At 35.1% G+C, this 21,424-nt stretch overlaps 1 protein-coding gene across 3 annotated transcripts in view; it reads left to right on the top strand.

Moving 5' to 3' along the window:
• ENPP2 (ectonucleotide pyrophosphatase/phosphodiesterase 2) overlaps nucleotides 1-21,424 on the top strand; it is a 178,504-nt gene that overhangs the window by 122,193 nt on the left and 34,887 nt on the right. For all 3 annotated transcript variants that reach the window (XM_051971022.1, XM_051971021.1, XM_051971023.1), the window contains exons 13-19: nucleotides 4,542-4,667; nucleotides 8,398-8,429; nucleotides 10,177-10,304; nucleotides 14,308-14,395; nucleotides 14,557-14,644; nucleotides 15,949-16,121; nucleotides 17,277-17,328. In XM_051971022.1, coding sequence (XP_051826982.1) covers nucleotides 4,542-4,667; nucleotides 8,398-8,429; nucleotides 10,177-10,304; nucleotides 14,308-14,395; nucleotides 14,557-14,644; nucleotides 15,949-16,121; nucleotides 17,277-17,328 — 687 coding nt within the window. The remainder of the gene's footprint in view (nucleotides 1-4,541; nucleotides 4,668-8,397; nucleotides 8,430-10,176; nucleotides 10,305-14,307; nucleotides 14,396-14,556; nucleotides 14,645-15,948; nucleotides 16,122-17,276; nucleotides 17,329-21,424) is intronic.

Below are 21,424 nucleotides of genomic sequence, written 5' to 3'. Positions count from 1 at the left end.
TTTTGGCTCTAGGCTTAGTTCTTTTGCTTGTCTGTAAACGTGATCCCAAGATTTGCAGTCTTTTATTGAATCTGCTGCTAAGTCTTATACAATTCTAATTGTAGCTTCAATATATTTGAATTGTTTTTTTTCTTGTTTCTTGCAAAATTTTCTCTTATTTCTGGGGGTGACACAAGTTAGCAATAATATTCCTATGTGTTTTCCACAAAGGATTTTTTTGAAATGGCAATTGGTGGATTTTTTCTATTTCTACTTTCTCCTCATGTTCTATCATTCCAGGACAATTTTCTAGGATTATTTTCTGAATTATTGTATTAAGGTTCTCTTTTTGGTCACAACTTTCTGTCAATTCAATTATTCTTATATTTCTATTCTTATTCTATTTCTATTCTATTCAGATCTGTTGTTTTTCTTATGAAAAATATTCCTTATGAAATGTTTCACATTCTATTGTATTTTCTCATTCTTTATAATGTTTTGTTATTTTTTAGTCTCTCATAGTTTTGCTGGCTTCCTCTTGTCCAATTCTAATTTTCAAAGAGTTATTTTCATCTTTGAAACTCTACTTTCTTTTTAAATTGATTAACTTTTTTTTTCATAATCTTGTTTTTCTTGATTTTTTTCTTTTGTTTTTTCCTCAAAGTATCTCATTTGATTTTTGAATTCTTTTTTGAGTTTTATAAATTCTCTCTGGGCAGGGAGCCATTTCTCATTATTCTTTGGAGTAGAAGCTTTTTTTTTTCCTTTAACTAAAATGTCCTCCTCTGAAGATGAATCCAGATCTTCCCTGTTCCCATATTATGTTTCAAAGATGGGATTCTTTCTTCTTTGCTGGTTCATTTTTTTTTTAAACAAAGAGATATTAGTGCAAGCACCTCTAATCATGGGGGTGGGAGGATGGTGTCTTAAGTCTCGCTTCACATCTCCCCTCTAACCAGGAATCCCAAGCCAGGAGCTCCACTTTCTTGCAAGTGCCCATGGCCACCAATGCCCTGGTCCTGCTGCTTCTACTTTCACTAGGAAAGGTGAAAGTCCCTTCTTGCTCTGGGCCGAGTCTCAGCGCAGCTGGGTCTACTTCCCAAATCAGCCAAGGTTTGCTCAATCTTCCTGGACTCAACCCCCCTCAGGACAAATAGTCCAGGAGGTGAAAGTCTCTGGGATTCCTGCAGAGGCTCTAGCCACAGCCAGATAGCTCCAGGGATCCCTACTTAAAGTTTCTATGGAGTTAGCCTGGGGGTGTTTGCATTGCAGACAGCTTAATCCCAGCCTTGGGTCTTTCTTCAGATGTTGTAGGTTTGTATCAGGAGGATCCCTGTCCTGCCCTAAATCTTGGTTTTTCACCTGATTGTTTGCCCTGAAGTACAAATTTGTTCTATTTTTTTTTTTTTGGGGGGGGGGGGGGCAGATTTGAGAGAGCTTGAAATTTATCAGCCTACTCTGAGATCTTCCCAGAATCTTCTCCCCAAAGCAATTCTCTTAATCATAAATGGCATAAAATTACATAAAGATAGTGATCTTGAATAGGTCATGGGGAATAGGAAAGGGCTGCAGGACTGGAGAAGAACAAATGTTTCAGTTTTCAAAAAGGGAAGAGAATGGTTTCTATAAACTATAAGCTAATGACCTTGACTTTGATTCTTGGCCAAATTCTTATTTTTAAAAGGGATGGTTTGTGAACATCTAGAAAAGGAAGCAGTGATCACAAAGATAACTTCATCAAAATGTAGTGTTAATTAATTAATCTTAATTCTTCTGTAAAGAAACAGTGATTTAGACTGATAGCTCATGAGATTATAGATAACTTATCTAGACTTTACCGAGGCATCTAAATAAGTCTTTCATGTTATCTTTATGTAAAATACTAAAATGATGTAATTAGCTAAGCAGTTGTACATTTAGGTTAGTTCGGAATTATTTAAATATTGGATCATAAAAATGGTCAATATTGACTATGTCAGTTTGGAAGGAAATCTCCAGTGAAGCACAATTAAGGCATATGCTAGGTCCTGGGTTATTTATTTATTTATTATTTTTTTTTAACTAGTGACTTACTTGAACTAAAGCATGGAGTAATATGCTTGTCAAATCTGCAAATTATAAATGATGTGGAGTTAATAGCTATCATATTTGAATGTTGGGCCAAATATAAAATACAATTATATAAATTATAAAATATAACATTTTACATAAATTATATTATATAAAATATATTAAATAACATATTGTATAAATTACATAAAATTAAATTAAATGGTAAGCTACAGTGGATAGAATTTCAGGCCTCAAGTCAAGAGGACCCAAATTTAAATTTGACCTCAGACTATATCTGTATGTCTCTGGACAAGTGACTTAATGTTGTTTGCCTCAGTTTCCTCATATGTTAAATGAGCAGGAGAAGTAAATGAAAACCACACCAATGTCTTTGCCAATAAAACCCAAATGGGGTCATGAAAAGTCAGACAAGATTAAACAACTAAACAGGAACAGCAAAACTAAACAAAGAATTATACTTGGGTTCAGCAAATGATCTACTTCCTTAGTTACAGTTATCTATTCTTTCAGTTCCCTAAATGAAGTTTCTTTCAGTCATGAATTTAATTCATCAAAATAAACTACATGTCCTCTTATTATGTCCTTTATATCAATTTCATGTTTATGGCTTATGGAAGATAATTGGGGAATCAGAATAAAATGGGAGCTTAGAAATAATCTAGTCCAGTCCTTACCTGAACAAGAATTCCCTCAACCAAAAACTATGGAAATAATTTTTCTATTTATGTCTGATCTCAAATGATGGGAAAACTATTACCTCCTGAGTCTGGACATTTCAGTTTTGGATAGCTCTAATCAGGGGAAACATTTCTTTATATGAGTAGGGAAGAGAATAAGCATCTACATAGTCTCCATTATGTGCCAGATAGCTTGCTAAACACTTTTTCCAAGTCTAACTCTGCTATCCAGCTCTTTCCAAACCTACTTCTTGTTCTTTCCTCTGATCAAGTGCAACAAAGTGAATCCCTCTTCCATATGATTGTTCTTCAGATACTTAAATAGTTCACATTTGTGTAATGCTTTTAGGTTTGCAAATTGCCTTACATATATTATTTCATTTAACCATCACAACCACCCTGGGAAATAGGTGCTGTTATTAATTTCAATTTAAGATGCAGAAACTGAGGCAGACAGAGACTAAATTACTTGTCCCAGAGTCAATCAATTTGTGATTGTCTTAGACTGGATTTATACTCAGGTCTTATTAACCCTGTATTCAGTGCTCTATTCATTATAGTTTTCTTAAGTTATCTTTTCTTAGGATAAGCATGCATAGTTTTTTCCAACTAGGGCACACTTTCTAGTCCTACTAGCCTACTTACTGGTTGTCTTCTTGCCACATTTAAGTTTGTATCTCAATGTCATGATCTATGTCTATCATATCTATAAATATAACTATATCTATATCTATCTATATCTAACAATGAATATGTGCACCAATTTCCTCCTCTTTCTTCTGGGGAGAATTCGCTTGACTGTTATCAGTATGTATATGTATATATATATATATATATATATATATATACATATACATACATATATATGTATGTATGTATATATATTTACATACATACATACATATATATATACACACACATACATATGTGCCAATACATATACCTGTGTATGATGACAACAGACAACAGTTAAGGGCAAAACATGAAATAAGTTTTGTCTCCTCTCCTTTCAGCAAATTTACCTTCTCTCTTAACTACAGTTGCCAGTTCTCTGTTCTTATTACACTGTTTACAACCTTGCTGGAACAGTTACTCTGTTCTACAATTAGAGAAGCAGCTCTCAGCTCATTTGGTCTGGAGTAGGCTTTTTTTTTCCCTTGTTTTGTTCTGTCAACATTATTTTGTCAGTAATATCCAAGGCCACCTACTGAGACACTTAGTTGTTTGGTGATTACATATACGCAAAGCAGGAGTTATGTTTGAGAGATAATTTAAAAGGGACATTTTGTAAAAAACACACAGAACTATGTCTTTTAGTTATTTCTCTCCTTGCCCCTTTTTTGATTCCTCCTCCCATCCCCCTTCCTGCCTCAGTATCAGGAAATTTTTATAGTAATTTGGATAAAAAAAAAATAGGTCTTTCTTAGACTACAGAAGTAGCATCAGTGTCAGCTGGTTTTTATCATGGAATTGGAATAATTATTTCTTTCTGTCTCTTCCCCACCCCACTCCCCCACTTGGTTGTTTGACCTGTAATGATGATTGAAGGATGATTCTTTTTTTTAAACATTCAAATATGAGCAGAGACATTGTTGCTTAAGAAAATCTGATTCTATGGAACAGAAATCAGTATTTTTAAATTAAGAAACTATTTTGTCCAATACCCTTTGCTTCCCTTTCCCCTCCTTCCCAATAAGTGGTTTGGAAAGAACTCTTAAGATTCTTGAATAAGCTATGTTTATAAGTCCATAGTACAATTTAAATTTGCACCTTACTTGTCTCCCTAACATTTTTTCCCCTTTCTTTTTGCAGGAATGGAGGATGTCACATGTGAAAGGACAGAGTTCTTGAGCTCCTATCTGACCAATGTAGATGATATTATTTTAGTGCCTGGAGCCCTGGGAAGAATTCGTCCTAAGTCTAATAATAATGCAAAATGTGAGTTGGCATTTAAGACATGGTTATCTTGTAGCTAATATTCTGGAGGACTCTTTTCTTCTGAGCAACTATAATTAATTACTACTTCAAATTTTATAAATTAGTTATCTTGTGTTTTTACAACATCATTATTTCCAAATACAGTGTTTCTTTCTCCTTTAGGTGGGTAGTGGATAGAATGCTGGGCTAGGAATTAGGAAACCCTGGCTTTTTTTTTCAATCAATTTTTAATTTTTCAACTATATTTAAAGATAGTATTCAGCATTCATTTTTATAAAATTTTGAGTTCCGAATTTTTTCTCCCTCTTTCCCTTCCCTTCTCCCCAAGACAGCAAGCAATAAGATATAGGTTATATATTCAATCATTTTAAATATAGTTCCATATTTGTCTTAAGACCTGAGTTCTAATTCTTCCTCAAACACTTATAACTATATGATCCTGAGCAAGTCAATTAACTGCCTTGTTTTCCTTATCTTTAAAATTAGAGGATTTGATTCAGTTACAGCTAAGTTTCTTTCCAGCTTTCAGGTTTTAATTTGTCAACCCTCTCCTAACCCTCCTCACCAGATAACCATTCCCTGTAGCAAAAGAATTAATAACTTATTGATAAACCTTTCCCCTCCCTGACTTTCCCACCAAAGTGAGTCTAAAGCGCTTTATAGACTTAACAGACCCTTCTTGCTGAAATTTTAGATCCCTCCAGTCTGGTCAGAAATCAGCTTCTGATCCATGTAAAACTGGTTGGCAAAGGCCAGAAGGAAAACCCATTAATGCCTGGGGAAGTGGTGGCTGTTTTGAAGATGAGGAGTAACGGGAAAATGATCATGACTCACCATGCCACTTAAGTTACAGCTTTCAGGATGGGAAACGTTACAGTCAGACAAAACTTTTAAACTTGTAGGCTCCAGGGGATTTTGGATGATTCCTCCCTTACTGAAGACTTTTAAAGTTGGCATTTTGTTTATTTGTAGAAATGGTCCATTTAGAAAAGATAGACATTTTAAAATAATAAGAAGTTAGAAAGGGGCAGCTAAATGATGCAGTAGATAGAGCACTAACTGTGGAGTCAGGAGGATCCAAGTTCAAATCCATCCTCAGACACTTAATACTAGCTGTGTGACTCTAAGCAGGTCACTTAATCCCAAATGCCTCACCAAAAAAAAAAAAAAAAAAAAAAAAAGAACCTATAAAAGATAGACATTGAGATCTTTATAGACTTTAGAGAAGATTCTTTCCCAACAACAACAGCAAAACATACATCCATCAAAAAACAGCAAATGAATGGAGTAGGAATAGATTGTGGGAAAGAGGAGGAGGAAGGGATATGCATTGTAAAGAACTTTTGATTTGGAGTCATAAGGCCTGGGTTCAAATCTTGACTCTAGTACTTGACTACCTGTGCCATGTTGGGCTAGTCAGGTATCCCTTTTGGGTCTTTGTGTTAGCTTTTCTTATCTGTAAGATGAGGGAGTCAGATGAGTGACCTCTAAAGTCCTTTTAAATTCTAGTTCTGTGATTCTGAAAAGGGAGTTTATCATGTAACAGGGAACAGGGACTAAGACTAAGCACTAAAAAAGTTGTCTATCTTCTGCCTCTACTTTTTGTCCCTCTTCCTAGCTTCCCTAAAAACATTTCAGGTATCCAGTGTGCTCCTCTTTCTCTCTCAAAGCATAGTTTGAAACTAAATTTTTGTCTAATGTCTCCTAGAGAGAAGAGCATTCATGGATAATCTTTTCTGTCATGGATATTCTTATCTTATCATTGTAGCATGAAAGATCTTCCTCTAAGGTTGAATAGCTGGGGAGATGTGTTTTCTAAGAATGAACTTTGATAAATTGATGTCCCAGAGATCACACTGGTATATATGGTAGTTTATTTCACTCATATATAGATCAGCCATTCTAAAGGGGTCCTTGGTCTTTTGATTTCATAGAAGTTCAGGAGTTCTAATTCTGAACAATGGCATTAATTTTAGTTTTTAGTCTCCTTTAGCTATTAGATAGAATCTGGTATATTGAGGCCACCCAAATTAACACAATTAAGGCTTTAAATTTTCCCTCTTAAAAAAAAGACAGAAATATCTCAAAAGAACAGTTGAAAGTTAAAGGAAACTTTTTTTTCATAATCTAGTGTCAATTAAAAGTGGCATGAATTTTATTGTGTGAAAATTGTACTTCAGCATCTCATGGCCGTGGGGCTCAAGGTTTACAGAATAATCCTGAGTATTTAGAAATTGATAAATGAAGGGCATTTTTGGCCCCAAATATTTGAATTTCTTGTACTAAGAGTATAGTTTAGTGGGTTAAACACTGGATTTAGAATCTGGAAGACAACTTCAGATTTTGCTTGAGACTTAATATTTGTGCTGACCTGGGCAAATCATTTAGCCAAAATGATGCCTTAGTTTTCTTATCTGTAAAATAAAAAGGTTGAACTTTATGACCTCCAAAGTATCTTCTAGTTTTTATATGTATTATCCTAAGACTCTAAGTCATTTTAAAGGGGGGAAAGCCAACATACAAGAAGAACTCTAAAGCCCCAAACTCTTTGTTCACTTTATAAACAACCTTTATTACATCATTGAGTGTTTTCCAGGATAAGTTTATGGTCTTGGCTAGCATCATGTTTAATGATAGTGAAAATAAAAGAGGATGGTGTATGTGTATGAAATCTATAATTAGATCCAGTGTTATTGGAAAAAAAAAAGAAGCTTTGTTTTCAGCATTAACTTTAATGGATTAAAAAACCCCTCACCTTTGAAATGAACAAAGTATAGTCTGTTTTAAAGAAATACAAATCATTATGAAATCATATTTTTAAAATTCTGTCAGATCTACTTTCTAATATGAATTGAGTTGTGTATGACTCCTTAAGCATATAGGAGAGCTCCCATTTAGAAAATATTGTATATTCTGCAAAGTTCTATCTTCTCTTTAAGTTGGATAATTTTCTTTAAGGTGGATAATTCAAAGCAACCCCAGTTCCCAAAAAAATGAAACTAAGATTCAGATATGTGATTTGTCCAGGATATCAGAGCTTGTAAGATTTTCTTCTCAGTTCTAGTTTGGGGGAAATGTTTGTTGTTGTGTATCAGCACTGAGAAGGTGTTAATTTGTGTACCAACAATGAGATATTTGCCTCTATGAAATTTAAAAAAAAATTTCTTACTTTAGGATTTGCCTCATTCCTTCACCTTAACTTCCTTTTGAATTACTGCAGTTATCCCTTCCACATTGAGACTTTCCACATCCCCACTGTGATATATTGTGGGTCAGTGTAAGAAATTAAATGGTAATTCTGGGGGAGTTTTGTAGAATCCTAGATGACAGCAGATGGCACAGAAAAAGCCTAGGAACTCAGAAATGCATACAATATGTGTATAATATTGTATAACAGCAATACCATGATAATTCAGGCTTCTTCTCTGATATGAAGAGAGTGCCAAACATTTTCACATGGAATTTCCAGATCAGGGAGGGTGGGGTTGATGCTCCTCCCCTATTCTGATAATGTAAAAGGAATAACTATAAACAGAGGAAATTGTATGTGTATATATGTGTGTGTATATGTGTACATATACATATGTAATATTTTATTTCTGTTTCACTGTAGCATCAAAGGAAAAAAAAATTTCTGAAGAGAACGGGGGGGGCATACTGTCATGTTTTTTTCTCCAGTAGTAATTATGTGATATTTTAAAGATATCTCTTTCCTTTTTCTCTTAAACAGATGATCCCCGAACTATTATTGCCAATCTCACTGTGAGTATCTATGATTTGTAGACTACTGTTCTTTAGGTGGATTTCTTATGTTCATTTCATGTATTGGGACAGACATTTCTCATAGCTTTCCATGCCATTCAGTGTTTGTTGATCTGAAAGGTTTTATGACCTCCTGGATCATGGGCAGCTGGAGGCTTCACAAGAGTCTTGGCAACAGCCTGAACCAAGTAAATTTATTTGCTTCATCCATTAGAAATATAAAGTAATCATTCACAATAAAACAAATATTTGCTTCTACTCCAAAATATTCCCTTTTCCATCTCTTCTTAACCCAGTAAATAAATTAAAAAATGAACATACATACACACATATATCTACATATATACATGTAATAATGTATATTTACTCCAAAACAGAGGTTTCAAACATGCAACCATGACACATCACTCTCCCAAGTATGGCCTAAATCAGATTAAAAAGTAATTGGGAAATATTTAGCAAAACAAACAAACAAACAAACAAAGAGAATATTATATTTTAAAACAATCAATATATGACCTTCAAGGATAATCCATAGATTATTGCTCTTTTATTTCTACTTGAGTTTGACAACAGTGTTCCAAAGTAATTGACTTGAAAAAAGTTTATGATTTCTTTTCTTGTGAAACAACTTTTAAAATTAATACTTTTTTTCCTTTGGGAAATATTCTTTTTGTGTAAATATTGAAGATTTTTGATTTTCTTGAAATCATGTCATCTTTGCATTTGAGCCAGATATGTGTATAGCAAATGAAAAAAATGAAATTGGCTATTTTATCGTCTTATGACAACTAATTCTTTTAGTAAAGATCTGAATAATTTTTTCCCCTAATGGCATTATATTAAGCTAATGGTGAAGAAATTTCTAATGTAGCTTTAATATAGATATCAGTGACTAATAGGTAATCAATGGCACCCTCCACCTGCCCATGGTCCAGAAGGTCATAAAACCTTTCAGATCAACAAACACTGAATGGCACAAAAAGCTATGAGAAATGTCTGTCCCAACATGAAGTTTATAATTAAGTTTTTTTGAGCCAATATCACCTGACTCATAATGGAAAGGTATAAGCTAAGGGGGATGCATTTGTTGCACAGTGGGCATAGAGCTGGGTCTTGAAATCAAGAAAATATACTAGATGCATGATTCTGAAGGAATGTCCACCTCACTAGACTCATATCTACCACCCATACTAGCTCTGTAAGAGCTGATACTTCAAGAGAAGATAGTTTGAGAGTCTTAGAATGTTGCCTAAATTATTGAAATTATTAAATATGAAATGGGTTAAATTATTTTTTTCAGAGTCACATAGACTATATGTAGTAGAAGTCACACTTGAATCCAGATCTTTCTGCCTGTAAAGTGGGCTTTTTAGATATTTTAGATATGAAGGCCAAAGTTGCCTTCAGGTTTGCTCAAGAAATAATTGTTGAAAGGAGGTGGTTGTCATCAAACCTTCCCCATCCTCCCATAAAATTGTAAGAGATATCTTATCTGCCATTTGTATCAATGGGTTGCACTCATGCTTTTTAACCCCAAAGTGTTCTAGTGCCAAAATCATTTGAGAAACACTTATCAGAATACTTTTTGAACTTGCTTGTTTTAGGGTGGCTTAAAATCTGATTAGAGTAAATAAGTCCATAGATTTCTTACTCATCCATGGCATGCTCTTAGTGAAGTTTCAGTTCAACTAATGATTCTATAACTTATACCATGAAATCCACATCTCCCTCACTTGCATTTCAGTGTAAAAAGCAAGACCAGCATTTTAAACCTTACTTGAAACAGAACCTTCCCAAACGTCTACACTATGCTAATAACAGAAGAATTGAGGACATTCATCTGCTGGTGGATAGAAGATGGCATGTTGCGAGGTAATTTAGTTATTATTTCCCCCTCTTCCTTTCTTATTGACTTTTGGGCAATTGAAGCTCTTGAAAGTTACTAACTAGAAAAAGGAGCTAGATTAGGAAAACAAAATTTTACCTAGAAGGAATTCTATTCCAAATGTGTTAGATTGGCAGTTGAAATGTTTTCCTTTTCCTCATTTTCATTCCCTTTCTTTCTGACTTCTCTCCCTTTCTATTTCTTTCCCTTTTTTCTTTCACACTTTCCTTTCCCTTTACACTCTCTCTTCTCATCTTCCTCTCTTTCTTTACCTCATCTCCTTTCCCCCATTCCCTCTTTCTTTTTCTCTTCTGTACCATCCCCATCTCCTTTATTCTATATCTCCTTTCCCCACTTTCTCTCCTCTGTTCTTTTCCTCTCTCCCTCTTCATCCTTCCATCTCTCTCTTACCCTTTCTCCATCTCTTCTCTCAATGTGCCCTCTCTTTTTCTCATATTCTCCCTCTCTTCATTGCCTTTTTAGACTTTGCATTTCTCTGAGATTTTTTCTAATCAAAAGAAGTGCCAGAAATTTGTTCTAGCAAACTGGGTTGATTCAGTCTGAGTTGAAAGACCAAACTTTGACCTATAGTATTTATAGAGTACTTCAGGACTTTTTGTTAATGCTTTGCATCTCTCTTTTTTGGTCACCATTTTTTTAAAATGGGTCTGAGATTTTTTTATCCATAGAACTTTGGAAAAAGAAAATATTTTTATAGAATAGAAAAAGAGGAATCTGAATTTTTATTTTTATTTTTTGAGGATTTGTTAATAGTTGGCCACTGTTGGTATTTGATATCAAATAAATTATCCATTGCTTTTGGCTCTAACAGCCTCCAAAGAGTTAATCATTGAGAGGGTTATCCATCTACACACAAACCTGCCAGCAGCATCTTCTGCTGAAACAGATATGGATTTTTCCACTCCTCCCAGTTCCAACTTTCTATGGTATTTTAAAACATCTGTTGCTGTTTTTGCAGAGCTTTGGCCTCCTTAAAAAAAGAAACACACACACACACACACACACACACACACAATGCTTCAATGAATAAGTCAACATTTATTGAACACCCATTGTGTATGTAGAGCCTCCCACAACTAGTTGCCATTGGTAGCAACAAAGGAAGCAGATGAATTTCCTGCCTTTTAGAAGCTTACAATCTCACGGGTGAGAGTGGGATTACAAATGGCAGAATAGTATTAACATATAGTTATAACTATGCAGAGATGTACATGAATGTTAAGTGTGTAGAAGTTATTAGTGGGGGATGGATGAAGGCCAGGCACTATGGGAGGGATAGAGGCTCAGTAAGAATACTCTGGGGAATTTTTATGGAAGAGTTACCAAAGAAATGAGGAACAAGGATTGGCTGAGAGGATCTGGGAGACTGTTCTTGGGGAGGGTGGGGAGAGGAAATATTCTGTTGTAAATGAAAGCTTGGAGGGGAGAGAAATTACCAGATGTTTGAGGCAAGTAAATTTGCCTGAATGCAAGTATGAGAAAAGAAGTGAAGAGGGTCACTGGAACAGGCAGGAAAGATGGTGAACAACATGCCAGTCATAATCAAAAGTTTTAATTTGATGGTGACATTTTAAAGCTATTGACTTTTTATCTCCTCAACTAAAATGAAGTTCCTTAAAGGATAAAACTATATATTCATTGTTATTGCTGAAGAATCTAGTTCATCGCTACACCTGTAGGAACAGAGCTTGACATTTCATTGGTATAGGAAGCTCCCTGATAGGGAAAACACATTACCACTATAGTTCAGCACCTTATAGTCTTAGTGAGCTGCCTATATTATTGAAATTATTAAATATTAAGTGGGTTGTTATTTTTTTCAGTCACATAGATTATGTGTAGCAGAAGTCAGACTTGAATCCAGATCTTTCTGACTGTGAAGTTGGTTTTCTAGGCATTATGTCTCTGGGATTACTCAGAAAATAATTGTTGGGTCAATAAAGAAAAATGTTTTAGCAAAGTGATTCTTATTGCCACAGGAAAGGTAGATTGAGGGATATTACTGCATGTAGCACTTCCTATTTCTTATGTTGAATTAGGGGTTTTGCTTTCTTGACAATGAAGCCTTTGTTTCATTCCCTAAATTATCATTTTACCTTTGGTCCCTTGTGAAGGTGTGAGACTAGATAATACTTCCCCTTTCCCCTCCAACTCCCAGCCCTGGTCCCAGTATATCTAATAAAGTATGCTAGAGGATGGCATGAAATTTTAAATTATATATATTTCCTGATAAATAAACATCATATTTATAATTCTGAAATGGCAGGTTAAACACATATACCTGGAGATGGTGATGAATATCACCCCAAAGGTGACCTGATGATTTTACTTATTTTTTTTTCTTTTTTTCCCTCTCTTGCTTTCTTTCCTCTTCTACCCATTTCTTCTCTGAATAATATGTATTTATTCTGGACCTCTATAGATATCAGTAGTCTGTGGCTTTAGAGCAAGCTTCTGTAGAACCATTCTTACTTTGTATCTTTCCTCCTGAAGCCTAGCACATCCACATTGCACCAGTTGTATTGGCTCTAAGCTCTGTCATTTCCTCATTCCTATTTAGGAAAGAGCCAAGTAGACATGTAACAATGGTGGATGTGGAATCTTAGGGGATGTCATCAGTTCTATCACTGGGCAATTCTGGGCAAAGAATTAGAAGTTTTACTGTTATCTTCTTGGTACCTCTTAAAACACTTAGACATCTATAATAGGAGGCAAACCACAACTGAGTAAGCATTTTAAGAGCCTACTATGTGTACATCTGGGTCAGATGATGAGGTAATAAAAGTAGACCAAAATAAACAAACAACAGCCTCTATTCTCTAGAAACATAGGTTCTACCAGGAGATACAAAATATAAACATATAAGCAAATGCAATACAAGATAATGTGAGGAGGAAGAATACACCAAGGGGAATAGGAAGACTTTCCTTAAAAAGAATTATATGAGTTGACTTTTGAACAAACCTAGATAATCCAAAAAGGATGAGGTAAAGAGGGAAGCATAAGCCAACTTGCACAAAGATTTGGAAGGAGGGAACCACTAGTTTCATTTACTAGGTTGATCCTAGGTGAGGTGTTCTTAACCTTAGATCACAGACCCCAGAGGATCCATATACTTGCATGAGAAAATTACATTTGGTTTTTGAGTTCCTTTGTAATATTATGTATTTTTAAAATGAAATAATTGCCCTTAGAAAGGGTGTAACTTTCACCAGATTGCAAAAGAGGTATTTGACATAAAAAAGGTTATATAAACCTTTGTCTAGAGTCTAGGCAGAATGGTGTCTTGAATGAAACCCTGGATAGGAAGAAAAAGGTCTTAGATTTTATTTTATTTCCTGAGATATGATATATATATATAAAGTCAGCATTACATTTTTTCATCTAAAATGGGATAAAATGATGCTTTGAAATCACAACTGAAAGTTTTTTGGGAAACTTGATATCTTGAAAAAATACCAGTGGTTGCATAATTTAGGATACAGCAAAGCACTAAAAATCCAATGTAAACCAAAACAACATTTATTACATGTCTAAACATAAAAGGCAAAACACAATTCCTATCCTCATGGAGTTTATGTTCTGATAGAGATGTAGAGAGGTGGAAATAACATGTAAAGAGATATAACCTGTGGTCTCAAAAGAACAATTGGTTCAAAGATTTTTTTTTCTAATTTTCCTAGTTGTTCTATTCTCATCCTAAGTGAATGAGTTTGTGTTTCCTTTCAATATCTTTTTAGACAGTTGCTGTGTCACATCTTAGAGGTAGGTATGGGTAGTTAGCAGTACTTTATGGGATTCACAATGATTGATAGCAGTATACAAGTAGAAAATGGTTTATTTTCCCTTGGAAAAAAAATTCATTTCTCCTTCTTACCCCCATATCCCTTGATATACTATACTTGCATTTTGAAAAATAATCTCAAAATTCCATGAGAATCCCTGACTGATAAGATTGTTTTAATGTAGGAAATCCGTGGATGTCTATAAGAAACAAACAGGAAAATGCTTTTTCCAGGGAGATCATGGATTTGACAACAAGGTCAATAGCATGCAGGTATGAGCCAGGACCAACATTATCTCACCATGCTTTATTTGTTTTTCTGGGTGGAATTGAAATTTCTAGGCCAGGGTGAGAATAGTAGGAAAAGCTTTAGCTCATTCATTTCCAAATAGCAATTATTCTTAATTGTTTTTCTTCTCCTTTTCTTCTGGAAGACTGTTTTTGTAGGTTACGGTCCAACATTTAAGTACAAGACCAAAGTGCCTCCATTTGAAAACATTGAACTTTACAATGTCATGTGTGGTAAGTTGTTACTAAAGTTCTTCCTTTGATAATTTGCCTCCCCTACCATCAGTGCCATTTCTTCCCTCTCTCCTATGCCATGAATGCCACAGGCTTTCTCCTTGGCTTGAGGGGCAAACTACTCATCTTCCTCTAAGACTTCTTTGTTTCTTCCCAGCAGTTGACTAATGGTGACCATTCATAGTGTTACTCTTGGCAGCCTCCTGGGGATGAAACATAGCATTACAGTTTGACACACCCAGTCTCTCTGACCTCGTGAAGTAAGGGTCCACATAGAGATGCTCCCCCTACCTCCCAGTGCCACCTTTACAGCTCAGTTATAATTGTGCCAACTCCCTGAGCCAGTCCAGCTATTTATGTGTTCCTTTTTCACCCCCATCAAGCTTTTAATTACTGCTTGAGGACAACTTTTCTTTCCTGAGGGGGAGAGGGCAATGAGGAATTGCCAGTCTGGTGGTTAGAGGAGGAGCCCACAAGTCGGGACTCCTGGGTACTCTTCCCAACTCTGTCTTTCACCTTAGGGGAGTCACTGTGTGCCACTTGGCAAAGATTCTCTCACGATGAAATTGGGCTTGTTTATCATGCTAGTAAGCAATGAAGCCAGCACCCCTGCAGAGTCGATCAGAGCAGAGGACTCCCAGGGACTCTAAAGTTATTTATTAATCATGGATCTCTTTTAAGAACTTTGGATGAAAGGCCCTATACATGTGCAAAATGTTTGCAAGCTGACAGTTCCATTTAGCTTCTTGAATTTTTACTTTGATAGCAACAGGCAGGATTGAGCTCAGATTAACACCAGGCACAGTTCTTTATGCAGTATCATCTTTTATGACCATGCTAATAAATTTGGCTATTTCAAATTGCTGGTCCTAGGCATTTTCATAGCTTATGATGGTGGAGAGGAAACAATTATATTTCTTATTTCATTAAATTAAAAGAATCAGAGTCAAGTAAGGAACATTTTGTTTCTTGTATTTTTATTCCTTCATTTGGCACAATTTTTGACTTTCATTAAGCCCTTAATACATGCTTATCTATTCAACAAAATTTCATCCTGCAAGGGTGGAGATGAACCTACCTTTTATTGAATTTCTCTTCCCAGCAAAAGATGCTTAAAGTTAATTATGTCCTTTAAATGGAGTGAAAAAAAATACCTGCATATGTATAGGTATACATATACACACATGTATTTGTATGTGTATATATATATATATGTTTGTGTCTGCCTTTCAGTGCACACTAGAATGAATACCATTTTGATGCATTTGTTAAACAACTGATCCTATTCTCCTTCTTTTCATCAGATCTCCTGGGACTCAGGCCAGCCCCTAATAATGGGACACATGGAAGTTTGAATCATCTCCTGCGCACTAATATATACAGGCCAACCATGCCTGATGAAGTTACAAGACCCCTCTATCCTGGGGCTCTGTATCTTCACTCTGATTTTGACTTGGGATGTACATGTGATGATAAGGTATTGTCAAAGGGAGAATGAATGGAAAAAATGTTTGTTAAGTATGTGCAAACCCCATGGAAAAATAAAGTTCTTGTTTTCAAGAAGCTCACATTTCTAAAAGGGAGAGGCAAAACATATAGAAGTTTATTAGACAAGAGTTTTGCTTAAAACAATGGATGATGGGAAATCTTAATTCTCATTATAGCATCTTTTGCTGATTTCAGTAGAAGATAGGTTCATCTCAGAATTTGCCCTGAGGGATGGAACTTTGTTGAATGGATTTATTAAGGGCTTACTATTAGCCACAGATTGTGCTAAGTGAAAGAATACAAGAAAACAAGATGTTCCTTACTTTCAAAGGGTTTACAATCTAGTGGGGAAGACCAAACACAAAGAGGAGATAGAAAATAGAGTAGTTGGAGGACGTTAACTAATTATTGAAATGAAAAACATGATCCATTATAAGGCAATTTCCTCTTCGTTCCTCCTATTCCTCTTTCTCTAAAAAAACTTAGAAGTTCCACTTATTTTAAATTATCTTGGTTCTCTGAATTAACTCTAGGCCCCTTCAGGGAACAGAGAAGTTTTTTCTACTTCTTAGTCAAACACAATTGGTTAAATGTATTCATGTGGCTGGATTTCTCCAAGAGACACTATTATTATCATTATTATTGATTATCAAAAATGATTCCTCCATTGATTCCTATGACAATCAGTTTATGTCAGGTGAAAGTTGACATTAGGTTTAACATGTATGAAACTGCCTGCCATCTAGGGGAGGGGATGAAGGGAAGAAAGGGAAAAGTTGGATCAGAAGTGTTTGCAAGGGTCAATGTTGAAAAATTACCCATGCATATGTTCTGTCAATAAAAAGCTATAATAAAAAAAAGAAAATGGGCATTGAAATATAAGTACATATTTTAAGAAGGAAGAAAAACCTATTCTCTTAGGGTTTCTGGTGTATTTTTTTTTTTTTAGAATTTAATGCAGTTTTTGAATTTAGTCTCTAAAGTGTATCTTTACAAAAGTGGGAAATTAGTGGTGTTTTTTTCCCTTATCCCATCTTTTCTTGTTACTAGGATCCAAATGTGGGGGTGGGGTACAAGAAAGAGGGCTTCTGACATTGTGATTTTGTTTTTGCTATTTTTTCCCCCTTGGGTTTTGCTTCTGAAGAACAAACTGGAAGAACTCAATAAACGCCTTCATCCCAAAGGAACAACAGAAGGTAAATAAGGGTTATGGTGAGAAAACCAATAAAAGATATATATATATATATATATATATATATATATATATATATATATATATTATATATATATATATATATATGTATATATATGTATGTATGTATGTGTGTGTATGTATGTTCTTGTGTGTGTGTGTGTGTGTGTAAGAGAGAGAGAGAGAAAGAGAGAAGGGGGGCAGTGGAGATTTTTCATCCATCTGGCAAATGGCAGAATTTTCTTACATGTACAAGATGCATTTATGTAATATTTGGTCAACAAAATACTATTCACTATTAATATTCCTGAAGAATAGTCAGTCCATTTTCTATATAACAGATCATAGATTGAAGCAAAGGGAGTGCTTCAGTAAGGAGGTTTAGTGACACACTTACTTTTACAGTAACACCCCTCCAAATGGGAAGGCAATTCTTCAGAGAAAACTGAGACTGTGTAAGTAAGGAAAAAAGACCCCTCCATAGCTAAAACAGATGTTGCAAAGTCCATGCATTAAAGCTCATATTTTTCTCTCCAAGGAGAGCCCCTAGGGCCCTGACTAAGAGATTGTTCCTTTTCCTTTTTGCCTAATAAGTCTGGTTATTTGGTTCCTAATTCCATCAAAGATTAAAGGTAGGCACACATAGAAAGTGATGGTAAGAGATTTTAAAAATACCATTCAAAATAGACATGAATTAAAAATTCAATTTAAGGCTACCTTGGTCTGGCCTAGGGAGAGTGTTGTAGCATACTTTATTTAGCTTTAGATATCATTGAGTTACAGAGCAGTAGAATAATTGCTATTCATGTCATAGACTTAGGGTTGGGAGGAATGTCAGAGGTCTTCCTAATACAGTTTAGAAAATCCATTTTTATTCTTGACAAATGATCAATTAACTTTGGTTTGAAAACTTTCAGTGAAGGGAAACCTATTACTTCTGGAAGAAGTCCAATTCACTTTTGAATAACTATAATTGTCAGGTGGTTTTTTTTTTAATTAATCAACTTTTTTTAAAAACTATTTTGCCTCTCTTCAAGCATTCCATGGTACCTGTCTCTACATACTCTAATTTGATGACTTTGCCTCACACTTCACTGAACAAATTGAGGCTGCTTAGAATTCCCTTTTTCCTCCTCATCCCCATCTTATGTCATTCAGTCATCTTCCTCCCTCCCCAATATTCTTCTTCTCTTTCCTGTGGCAGACATCTTTACTTGTACCCTCACCTCCACTCTCATCTTCAATATTTCCACATCTTTTGACTTCTTCCCTTCTATTGCCAATGTATTCCTATCTATTCTTTTCTTTAAAAATCCTCATTTGATTCAAACATTCTTACTAGTTGTCATCCCATGTTTTTCTTTCCCTTCTCAGCTCAATGTCTTTAAAAATCTGACTACACTGGGTCTCCTCATTTCTTCTCATCTTCATTTTTTTATCTTGACTTCCAACATCATCACCCTCTCTTCAAAGTTAATAATGAACTAAATTGTCAAATATAATTGTTTTTTCTCATTCCCCATCCTTTTTATCCTTTCTTCTCCTGGATGCTCTCTTTTCTCTTGGATTTCATGACTTGCTTTCAACTGGGTTTCTTCCTACTTGCCTAATTAATACTCAGTCTCCTTAGTTGTATCTTCAACTGAGTCATGTCTAATAACTGAAACTACCTCCAGAGTTTCAGTCCTGGGGCCACTACCCTTTTGTTGGCTCTCATCATCTAGATTATGGTTAATAGCCTTCTGTTTGTTCTCTGCCTCAAGTCTCTCTCCACTCGAATGTATTCTCCACTCAACAATCAAAGCAATTTTCCTAAAGTATTGGCCTTAACTATTATCTCCTTACTCAATAAACTTCAGTGGCTACCTGTTACCTCCAGGATTAAATATAAAGTTCTCTGTTTGCTATTTAAAGCTCTTTACCACTTGGTCCCCTCATACATTTCCAGGCTTCTTATATTTTACTCCCTGCTATATACTCTATAATCCAGCACTACTGTTTGTTTGTTTGTTTGTTTTTGTACCTAACACTCCATATTTAAAATCCTTGCCTTTGAATGGACTTTTGACTATACCCAGAATGTACTCTTCTGTTATCTCTGCCTCTTAGTTTACCTAACCTCCTTTAAGATGAAATTCTACCTTTTAAAGGAAGCCTATCCATGTTCTCTCTCTTGTCCCTTCTCAGATTACTTTCCATTCATTATATATATATATATATATATATATATATATATATATATATATATATATATATATATATGTACCCAGTTATTAACATTGTTGCATCATCAGACTGTAAGTGTCTTGAAGGCAGGGATTGATTTTGTCTTTCTTTGTGTTCCTACCATTTACCAAAGTCTCACATAGTAAATGCTAAATAAATCCTCATGGACTAACTCACTGACTCTTTGAGACTTGCAAACTATCCCTGATTCTATATTTTAAGGCCAAATAGAAAAAACCCATTCCCTCTGCTATATAATAACCTTCTGATAATGAAGATAGCTCTTATTTCTCAGTCTTCTCCATGCTAAATATCTTCATTTCCTTCTACTGACTCCTTTATGATATGAATGTGAGGACCCTCACCATTCTGATTTACCCTTTCTGGACATTCTCATTAATTATTAATTGATTATTTCCATTAATTATTAACATCCTTCTTAAAATAGGGTTCCCAGAACTGAATAAAATGTTCTGGAAGTGGTGAAAAGATTAGACTATGTTTAATATCCTCTGTTTAAAAGAATAGGGAAAAAAGTGTGATTCATTTTAAAAAGATTTCTGTCCAAAATTATTATACCAAAAAAAAAGTTGATTTGGTGCTAAAAGAGGGTAAACTCTGAGCTAATGGAAAACTGAATGTTACAGTACCAGATAGCTAAGGTATTATTCTCCTTGATTTATGTATGCCTCATTTCTATGAGGATTATAGTTTTCTTTTTATTTGGCTTCAGGACTGTCACTACCCCTCCCCCTCAGTTTCACAAACCAATAATAGGGTGTGTTGTGTGTGTGTTTTTCCTTTTTACTGTTCCATTGCTAAATCTATTAGCTTGCATATGATTCCTATTAGTCTGTTCATGGCTTCCCATCTGATTAGGGGAAGCTGAAGAAATTAGTTCAAGGATTTTGTTTTTCTTTGACTTCTTTGATTTTCTCCTTTTTATAAGATCTTCATCTCTCCCACCCCATTTTTCTTAGCTCCCCTTTGATCATGGGATATGCAGGATATTTGGAAGCTTCTTAGACGAAGGCAGCTTGGATAGTAGTCTAAAGATAGTGGATAGCTAAACAAAAAGTTGCCAAATTATACTGGGGACATAGAGTGCTTTAGTCTGACTCTTCATTGGGGATCCAGTGAGTATCTTCATCATGAAAAGATTTGGATCTTTGCTTGGAAAAATATTGGATAGTTTGAGTTCTCCAGATATTGAATCATCAGGACACAAAGAAAAGCTTAAGCTTGTTCTCCCTCAATAGATCCCTACGAAACAGTTAATAGTATTGCTGTTAATGCCTTAGTGTCTTTTCTGTAGCCTTAGGCCCGCCTCAGTGATGCCAGGAAACCACTTTGGCTGAGAATAAATAAGTGCCTTTGGTAGTCAGTGGTAATGCATTCATGTGATGGTACCTATTCTCACCCTCCCCTCCCCTCCTCTTCTCCTCAACTTTCTCCACCCCTCCCATTCAGTAGAAACTGTAGATTCAACCTAGGGAAAACAGGATTTAAGATACTCTTGCTTTGAGTGAATCACCCCAGTGAGTTGATTCAAAAGGAATCAGCCGCAGAAGGATTGGGTTTTTCTCAAGATACCCTTTGAATAACATTTCAGCCCCAATCTCCCTCATTCTCTTGTGAGATGGAACCTGGGGAAAAGTCACACAGGTTATTACCCCTAAAGATTTGGCAACACTTATAATCCTCTGAATTAGATTTTCAAAAAAGGATCTCCTCAAACACTATTTACCAAAGTTTTCAGATCCTTTATATAATCTTCTTTCTTGTCCTTCTTTGTATTAAAATGATTATTGATTAAGTTTACAATTTAAAAACAAGGAACAAAAAAGCAAACAATGAAAAATAACTAAAACAAA

This window comes from Antechinus flavipes, chromosome 1 (genome assembly GCF_016432865.1).
Source record: "Antechinus flavipes isolate AdamAnt ecotype Samford, QLD, Australia chromosome 1, AdamAnt_v2, whole genome shotgun sequence".
Lineage (NCBI taxonomy): Eukaryota > Metazoa > Chordata > Mammalia > Dasyuromorphia > Dasyuridae > Antechinus > Antechinus flavipes.
Note: the sequence above shows the minus strand (reverse complement) of the source record. Positions and strands in the feature narration are given on the sequence as shown.